Below are 9,966 nucleotides of genomic sequence, written 5' to 3' on the forward strand. Positions count from 1 at the left end.
GTTGTCTTGGTCTTCTTGCGCCGACCAGGCAACCTTTGGAGATTGCTTTGGGAACTGGTGGCCGGCCTTGCTCCCTTAGCACGAAAGAGAAAAGCCTACTCATCCACGCCTACTGGCACGACCTCTAGCATCGCTTGTCACCCAACATGTCACTCACCCACGTGAAGACTCTGGACTGCACGCCCGGGCCTAGCGGCACATGACTTGTTCGCCTCCGGGAGGGGACTCGGGAGGCAGCCTCGGGGGAGGGCCTCACGAGGCTCCTGGCAGCGCCTCCGACCCGCCTGGGGCGCCCGCTAACGTGTACCTCGCAAGGGTCTTGTTCGTGAAACTCAGTGGTGGGCCGTACGCCCGACTCAAGTCATGCGCCGCGTATTGTGCTGCAGGCAGACGTACCTGGGTACCCCCAATCTTACGGGCCCGACACTTGCGAGGAACTCGTTTAGCGAAAGATCTCCTACTTTTGGGGACTCTACGTTCCGTGATTTTACTTTTCATGCCCTTGTAAATGACCTTGCGATTATTTGAGAAATAAAGTTTTGATGTTTCAAAAAAAAAGACTGTCAACTTGAAATTGTGAGGGGACAGCCGAAACATAATTTCTCTTTGATTGACCAACCTGGTATTGAACACCAATTTAAACACTCACCCGTAAATAAAAGAAATAACGTTACTATGAAAGAAGAGCAGCATGACAAAAATTGCGGTCACGCACGTCCCACCCTTTGTTGGTCCCCTATGCAAGGAGCGAGGCATAGAGGATCTGGTTCCAGGTGTCGGGCAGGCCGGCAAGGCACCAGTGGCTGCAGTCGTTGCTCGGGTGGCCGCCGCTGTACGCCGACGGGTGCGCGTCCCTCCTCAGCTGCGACAGCAGCGTGATGTCCAACAGGAACACCGGCTTCGACATGCCGCCGAGCGCGTTCCGCACCGCGCCCTGCGCCGGAAGCGGCCCGCCCGGGTACGTCGGCCCCGCGATCGGCTGCGTCTGGTGTGCGCAGCTGCTCGAGCTCTCCCCCCACTGCGCTCCACTGTGTAGCACGTAATTTTGAACAGGTCAGTGATTTTAAACGTGGTACTACTACTCTACGGGGGAGTTGGGCTCTAGGGGTGTGGGCTTACTTGAAGTGTGTCGGAGAGATGCCCTGGAAATAGACCTTGGTCTTGGAGGTGTCCACGTTTGAGTCCACCCATCTGGCCCACGTGGACATCCCCTTGGAGAAGGCCGTGAGCCGGTCCATGTCCTTCATGACCTGAGCCCCATCTTGCACATAGTCCCATCTGGTTTCATGGAAGAGAGATACAAACGCCGTCAATAAACGCAAGAATGATCTTATGTATGTGCTTGCGCAAGAAAGTGTAGTGCGTCTTACGGTTGGTCCTTGCCGGTGTGGGTCCACCAGTGCCAAGTGTTGAAGACGAGCATGTCGGTGCCGAGCCACGCGTCGCCGGAGATGGAGTCGAGCTTCAGCACCCGGCCGATGGACTCCTCGACGATGTCCACCAGGTAGGTGCTCCGGTAGTACGCCACCGACAGCCCGTAGTCCTGCACGAAGCGACAAGCGCACGTCAGCCGCCAGCGCGTCCGGCACCAAACTTTGGTGGATCGCGCCGTGCACCTCGACGTACTACGTACGTAATTACTCCCCCATGCACGGTCACATCGGACCATCAACGTGCACAAATTTCCAAACCTGTCGGCGCCGATACGGCGGACGCGGCCATAAAACCGGCAGGTACGCCGATCCATCTCCGCTTGTCTGCGTCCGCGGCTACGCTGTGCGTCTCACTGTCGCGCTGAATAACGATGAAACGGCAGGTGCGATGTCATCGACGCCCAGGGGCGGATTAAGGGGGGGACGAGGGGGGGCGAGACCCCCCCCCCCCCAACGGTCGTGTCATCCCTTGATGGCGTTCTGTTAGTCGCTAATTTTTTTGATTCCGTAGCTGTACGTAACGTGCTTTGCCCCCCCTATGGGCTTCAGCCCTTTGCAATTAACGTGAAGCATCAGCATCTCAGCCCATGTACTGATGTACAGCCCAATGTATTTGCTAAATGCACAAAATGAAGGAAAATGCCAGCGGCCAACCCATCATGGAGGACGCCCAGCCACGACTTGGGAGTTGGACTACGCACGCAGTCTCGCACATATCGCTTAGACCCTAACCTCTTCGTTCCAAGCCGCTCCTGTGATCAGATCTCTCCATCGCGCCTCCAATCTCCATAGAGACGGGGCGAAGGGAAGGGGAAGCTGGGACAGGCAGGCACCGATCCACGAACATGTTTCCGCCTTGCCGGCAGACCGGACGCAATGAAGAGCTGCAAGTCTAGGGCAGTCCCGGGATGTGAAAACTGGCACCGAATCGACAAGATTGCAACCAAAAATTGATCGCCGCCGCGATGTGTGGCTATAAGCCTGCGCCCTACGACCCCGCGACGATCGACCGACCAAGGATATTGTGCTGTTAGTCTTCTTCGCTGATGTGTATTGTCAAACGTTTTTCTAGATTACATTTTACAAAGTTTCTGCGTTTAGATGGAGTTAGCTTATGTGCGTAGCAATTTTGTTTTACCATCACAAGGCCTGAAGAACTAATCGATGATAAACTTTTGAATTAATGAATAGGGAAATAATTTATCCATTCTACAATGGAACTGGTTTTACAACCTGAATCTGGCCGTATGATTGTAAGTTCCTATCGCTGTCAACTAGTAGCTAGTCAAAAAATAGCACCAATTCTAGTCCAGCAAATGAGCACACCTGATCTAGGTCACGGTAAAGCAAATGAGTTAAAGGTTGAAGATGCAAGGCTAAGGCTTGGGATAACCACATGGTATGCTATGTCTATTTTTCTGCTTGTTGTCTTTCGCCCCCCCTATGTCTAAATCCTGGCTCCGTCCCTGTCGACGCCGTAGCGGTGCCTGCGTTTGCCGGATAAGACCAAACCCGAGCTCGTGGACCATGGTTTAGGACTCCTACTACTTCAGTGATTCCTTTTCCAAATTGCCCGTGACTTCGCAAGTTAGTGAACTGCAAAGCACCGCGATTTGCCGATCCGGCGGTGTGCTGCGTATGGCAGCGGTCGTTCGTTATTCCGCGGTCCCGCGTCATTCATTTTTTTGCCGGAAATTACTGGCTTGGCGCTAGTTGCGCACAAGGGAGTGAGGGCAACCACGAGGCTAGGACCGGAAGGGCTACCCAAGCTGGTGAGATTATTGCCCAGGAAACGAGTGATTGAGTTGTCCTCATCATCTGCGGTGCTAAGTGCCGTCTAGTGGCAATAATCGGCACCAAACATATAGGTGTTTTAATGCACTGGACCATCTTTTCCATCGAATGGGGTAGTATATATATTTTATGAACCTGCTGCAAGTACTCCCTCCGTTCGGAAATACTTGTCATTGAAATGAATATATCTAGATGTATTTTAATTTTAGATACATTCATTTTTATCCATTTTGGCGACAAGTAATTTCGGACGGAGGGAGTAGTATCTATATCGGTATATAGTGTGTGAATTACTTTGAATGTTGTTCATTGGATGAGCTAAGCCGGCGACCGGCATTACATAGATGGCAACAGTACTTATGTTGGATACATTTTTGCGGGAAAAGTCAAGGTGGTACAAAAAACAAAAGAAGTATTGGATACTATCTTTCACTCCATCGAATTCTACCTCATAATTTAGAAGATCTCACAATAGAGCTTAAGCATAATGCACAAACTTCAAGACACAAACATTTCTCCTTCGTTCTAGAATCTTTTATATTTTAATTATTCAAACTTTTCTTTTTAAATGAATTAATGTTCTTTGTTTTTTACTTTATGCTTTACAACCCACAATATTCACGAACCTTAAAACACATTAAAAATATAATCTTCTATACTTTCACTATTCAAACACACTTTGAAGGACATTCACGCGAAGCTATTAGACCACAAGGCCTTCTCAGAAGATATATAAGATATCGCACGAAACATCTCACGCTCAAGGATGTGGTTGTGAATTCCCATGAGGTTTGGTCAGTGAATTGCATGGCATCCTAGTCGAAGTCTACAGCTCGTGGACACCCTCACCACTATCTCCACTTCATCATGCCGGTGATCACCCATCATTGTGCTGATCATATGAATGTAGTTCTTCCTTCTACGGGTGTTAGCCCTCATGTGAAAACAATTCATGTTCGCACCCGCCTGCTCGTGGTTGTTGATCTGCTTATGTGATATTTTGAGGACCACATGGCCAATGAACCTCTCCTTCAAACGTGCCGACCCATGCAACACTTCGCAAGAACTAGAACCCATTGTAACTATGACGAAAGATGAGTTATTCCGATGTGTTAAACAGTGGCTTGTTGAGTGTACGTGTGCGAGGTTTGATGTGATGTGCTATGACGGATCGGACTGCCAAATCATGCTTCGAGTACCTCTAGTGTGATCTTCTTGTGGGGGTTTGCCCTCCAATCGACCATCCCTCCAAAACTACGGAAATGTATTAACTCGGTGATCCTTTGCACTTTTCGTTGTATCTAGCTCGAAATAAATTGCCGGGTTTTCAGGAATAGCTCTCTCCTCACGGGAGCAGTTGTAGAGAACATTTGAGGACATTGTAATGAGTGGAAGAAGGCGGGAAACATTAGTCTTAAGTGAGTGATCCCTTAATTGTGTCCAGGATTCGAGGTCCCTTGGGTTGTCGGCTTGTGGCACTCATCCTCAAATTTGTAATTGACAATTGCTTTTATCTTTCTTTTTAGAAACGGAAGCAAAAGATTTGCCCCTTCCATTAATTAAGAAGAAATTTAGAGGGTGTTACAAACGGCATGGTTACACACAGTCTCACCTTCCTGACATTAATTTACGCAAATGTTAGACACCTGCAGTAGACCAAAGAGCAACCTCTTCTTTGATGATGGAGAGTAGGATTGGTGGTGGCGTAGACTTGTGCCAGAAGACCCGTGAGTTATGCTCGTTCCAAACGACCCAATAAGAGAGCATAGTTTTTTTTTCCGCTAATACGCAAAGCTTACGTATCATTGCATTGATAGAAGGAGTTAGAATGAATACATGAGGTGGTACAACACATTGCACGGACGCAAGAGGCATGAACATGGTACCCTAAAAAGAGAGACATGAGAAACTCGACCCAAGCAAAGAAAAACACAGCTAAACTCGCCGACCAAAGAAACAATCCGACCAACAACTAGATGACCGCCGCGAGCAAACAAGACAACGCATTCACGAAGGAGAACGGCACCAGGATGACATCGTCGCTATCCGATCCGGAGAACCGGACCTAGGGTTTCCCCTGAAGCTCGAAGAGGGGCACAGATCGCGGCCATGACAGCGCCTCCAAGAAGGGAACGACACCTGCAAGTATCGCCGCTGCCGGCAAAAAATGCAGGATTTCGCCCTGGCCAAATTCCGAGCAATCCCAAGCCGTCGGAGCACAAGTCGGAGAAGAGGAAGTCAAGTATAGGCCGAAACTGCGACTGAAGGAAGGGGAGCCACGCCCGACGCCGAAGGAGGCACCGGGTGCCGCCGGACGTGCGGACTCCGGAGGAGGGTAAGGATGTGTGGCTGAGCGGAGTGAATGTCGGCAGGATGTGACGGTGGCCGAAGCCCCGGGCATGCCAGGATCTGGAAAGAGCGCATATCAAGGCCGTCGGGACCGGAGCAGCAGAGCGCAGGCGAGCCCAAGAAGCTGGAAGGGGACGCAGCTCCCGAAGCATGCCGAGAACAGAGATGCGTCGGGATGGACGACCAACCAAGGACACCAGCAGGGTGATGATGCGAAGATGGCAAGGAGCCAACGAGCCAAAGGTACCGGAAAGAGCGCAACCCCCGTGGCGCGCCAGATCCGAAGCCGCGCCGACCGACCATGGACACAGGAAGGAGTGCAGGTCCATTGTCATCGGGTCGAAGCCGCCCCTGCTGGGGGAGGGGGTGGGGGTGAAGCTCAGCGCAGCCAAAAACCCCGGTCGGCGCACTGCAGGAAGTAGCCGTCGCAGTGCACAATCCCACGCCTCCACGGCTGCCTCATCGGGAGGCTGACCTGGAGTCGAGCAGGGGGTGAGGGCGGTGGGGGTCGGGAGGGGTGAGGGACGCAGCAAGGAGGGCGCCGGCCGCCATGGCAGACCGGCCGGTGAGCACCAAGCCCGGCCGGAGGGGATCCAGATCCCATCTGGGCCGGAGGAGGCCACCCATGTGGGAAGGGGGAGACCACCCGCGCCGAGATCGTGTCGGTGAAGAGACCACCGGGGAGGCTGCCGCCACCGCAGGTGGAGGCCGCCGGTGCTGCCAGGGGCTGGATCTGGAGGAAGGGGCGGAGGGGGAAGGTGTGGGAAGATGGGGAAGAGGAAAACAGCCTCGCCGCCGCCATCCCGGGGCCCGGCGCGGCTTTGCCGGCCGGCCCTCCGGCGGCGGCGACGCGGGGGTGGACGGAAGGTGGGGGGTCGGCCGACGGCGGCCAGAGTTCCCCCGAGTCGCCCGGCTCGGGCGACGCGACGGACGGGGGGACGACGCGAGGGACGCGGCCGTATGAATATTTCAAACGCAGAAGAGACCATAGTTAGGGAAGCCATGACCTCTCTGTTAGGTCGATAAGAGTCCGACATGCCGGTCCAGCAAGCTTGGATGGAAGGAATGGTGCTCCATGATGAAGGGTCAATGGAGTGGAGATGGAGCCACTCCTTAATCATACCCTAAATACTAATGGTGAAGCATCACTTGAAGAAGAGACGATGAATGAATTCAGGCTCCCTCTTGCAAAGGGGACATGTGCTGGGCGCCCTTGTTTTTTGCAATCTATCAGTAGTCGAAACTCTATTTTGGATAGCTAACCAAGTTGACCTTCGGGAAGGAGCGGCGGTGGGGGAAGCTTTCCGCACCTTCAACTCCATGCACGAAGTAGCGAGGCCAAGAAATCGCACCTTATAAGCGAAAGCCGCAGAATATTACCCGCAAGGCGCATGCTTCCATGTGATGCCATTCTCCATACCCATAATAAGATAAACCTCACCCAATTGGACCCAAAGGGAGACGATTTGCTGGATGTGCTCAATAGTCCAATTGTCGGGTGGCTTGATTTTGGAGAGCCATGTGGCCTCGGCCACTTCCCACTTTTTTATGTTGGACACATCGTAAATAAATGCACAGTCTCCCTAGGTCGCACCCTATGGGAGTCCCAGAAATGTCTCCGCTCCCAATTGCCAATGATTATAAGGCCCAGTTCTTTTGCAGAATCTGGTGATTCTTCCAGAATCCGACTCCTAACCAGCTTCTCTCAGAATCTGAAATTCTGGTAGAAGCTGAGTAGGAGTCGGATTCTGGGAGAATTCCCAGATTCTGGCAAAAGAACTAGGCCTAATGATGAAGGTGTAGAATACATTGCCAATGATGATAATAGTGGAGGTGTTGAAAAAGTCAAGATCTGTCGTCATCACAAGGGTTTTCTATCCCGCCCACGTTTTATTGGGCTCAAACTTTCCACTCCAACCGGTTTTAGCTGGGTGCCGACTTGCAGATTCTTCCCGAGGGCCACACCTCCAAAGCCGCACGTTCCACCCTTGGACGTAGGAGGGGAGCAAAATGTTCACCGGTAAATCCCGCGAGACTGTCCCTGCTTGATGCGCTTTGGCAGGACGGGGTGACCTAAGGTCTAGTACGTTGGGTAGGCCTAGTGTATATTTTGTTTTCCTTTCAACCAGCAAACAACCTACAGGAGTACTAATATGCTGTAGTTTCTTGACCATCGATCGATCACGTGTGCCTACAAGTCAGATTTAACACCCACAAAGTACCGATCTGGTGGAGCCGAGAAATTCTCACGTGCCAAGTCTCTCCCAAATGGAATCTGGAGTCTATAGAAAAAAGAAGATTGCCTTCCATCTCGAGGAGCAAAGAGTTTGACCCTGGTTTGGTTCAGTGGATCACGGGATGATACCACCAATCAGCAAAGCACCAAAGAAAGAAGTGACAGGAGAGATGGTGGACACATGGTGCCCCTCTGCGCTGTCGCCCATGGCGTCTGGTTCCCACACCCCACCCCCGCCCCACGATACGATTTCTACGATCACCGACCCCGCGCAGTCATGTGATGTGCGAGTGCAAGCAAGGGAAGGAAGCGCCTCGTGGGTTTGGCACTACGCTGGACGGATGAAGGAGCTACTTCTACTTGTATCTCCTCGCGCGGGAGAGGAGACAAACACGCTGTTCCACCGGTGGTGCCCCAAAGCCAGCGGCCGGGACGCCAAAAGGCCAGCACAAAGCACGACCCTTTTCCAAAGTGCGTGCGGCTGCGCATAATCTATCAACCACTCGTCGTCAAGGAATTACTAGTGTCAACAAAACAGTTTGGCCAATTCATGCTTTCACAAGTTATGACTACCACTAGCAGAGCCTAACCAGAATGTCGTCCACTACAGTACTTTCTTCTGTACTGGTGCTGATGCAATGGAAGGGAGGGATGGCTAGTGACTGACATCGAATCTGAGCTGGAATATACAGGGACGGCACGGACCTGGAACGTGACGGTGGAGACGGGGTTGCCCCTGCTGTAGCTGGTCCTGGAGGACGGGGCGGCCGCGTGCAGCATGCACACCAGCGACTCCCATTGGTTCAGGCTGATGGAGTCCCCCACGAACAGTACCTTCTTTCCCTTCCATCTGCTCAGCAAGTCCCGCCCGTCGAACCTGGTGTGGCGGCCATGGCCAGGCATGAGCAATGCGCCATTTCGTCAGCGGCCTTCGTCTCTGACGAGATCAACCGGTCCCGGACTCGCGTACGCACATACCTCGGGAGCTCGCAGGAGGCGGGGCGCCACCGGTACTTGAGGTAGAGCTTGTCGGGGCGGCCGTACTTCTGGCAGTCGAACTCCGGCTCCACGAAGGGGCAGCCCGCCGCGTCGTACATCGGCAGCGCATCGTCGTACACCCAGCTGCCCTGGAACATGTTGCATGACGCCATCCCGCTGCCGGCGTGGCTCCCTCGCGGACCCGGTCGGTGCTGCCTCGTGCTGCCGTGCCTCGGCTTCGATGGCGGCTTGAGCCGGATGGCCAGGGTGGACGTGGACGTGTTCGCCGCGGCGGCGCCTGCGCGCAGCGAGCACGCCAAGGCGGCGAGGAGGAAGATGCATAGCTTTTGCCGCGGCCGCTCGGGGGCCATTGCTCGGCGCTATGGAGTGATGGGTTGGGGACGGCGGGACAGGGTGAGCTAGCTAACCAGTGACAGTGAGCTTTATAAGGTGCGGGACGAGTTTTAGGCCTTTTATCCGGTCAGCTTTTCTGGGTAATACCCGGGCTAGATTCTTGCTCTCTCTCTCGCTAGCAGGTGGGGCTTGCACCGACGAAACGAGATTTCCTCGTCAGGCCGACGATGCTCTGGCAATCAGACATGGTGGTCCGGGCATTCCGCGGCACACGATTTCATGGTGTGCAAGGTTCTAAAGATTCAATCCTATGGGAAGATTACCCATTTTAGGGCCTCTTTGATTCTAAAAAGATTACCGTTTTTAAGGCCTCTTTGATTCTAAAGATCATAAAGACTGCCGTTTTTAGAGCCTCTTTGATTCGCAAAATTCTAAAAACACGAGAATAAAAGAACATTGGGTTGAAATGTCACGCTCATGTCAATCTTACTGGGTTTTGATTTGTTTGACTGCATCATAGAAAAAACAAAATATTATTTTAAAAGAGTTTGAGTGGATACGAGAAATACTATGAAAAGTCGTACAAAGAAATCCTTATAAAAAAAGCGATGCTACGCGTCGGCCGGTGGATAAAACAGAAACATCCACCGTCTCCGAAGCCATCTGATTGACATAAAAAAAGTCAGACATCCTCAAAACATGTGTGTCGCGAATTGCAACAAGCTGGTTGTTACGATATTCACTCTGCAATATAAGCTTCGTTGCAAAACACCCCAAAGCGTATTTCGTTGTGCGTTATTTTTGCAACAAAGGTCATATTGT

The 9,966-nt window shown here is 52.4% G+C and overlaps 1 protein-coding gene across 1 annotated transcript; it reads right to left on the reverse strand.

Annotated features, from left to right (window-relative positions):
• Window positions 1-568: 568 nt before the first annotated feature.
• Window positions 569-9,239, reverse strand: LOC123070237 (protein trichome birefringence-like 38). Its single transcript, XM_044493329.1, has 5 exons — window positions 8,791-9,239; window positions 8,518-8,689; window positions 1,371-1,543; window positions 1,120-1,278; window positions 569-1,028 (listed from the first exon to the last, which is right to left on the reverse strand). The coding sequence occupies exons 1-5, from the start codon at window positions 9,159-9,161 to the stop codon at window positions 737-739; spliced, it is 1,167 nt and encodes a 388-aa protein (XP_044349264.1). The 5' UTR covers window positions 9,162-9,239; the 3' UTR covers window positions 569-736.
• Window positions 9,240-9,966: the final 727 nt, after the last annotated feature.

Source organism: Triticum aestivum, chromosome 3B (genome assembly GCF_018294505.1).
Source record: "Triticum aestivum cultivar Chinese Spring chromosome 3B, IWGSC CS RefSeq v2.1, whole genome shotgun sequence".
NCBI classification, from domain to species: Eukaryota; Viridiplantae; Streptophyta; class Magnoliopsida; order Poales; family Poaceae; genus Triticum; species Triticum aestivum.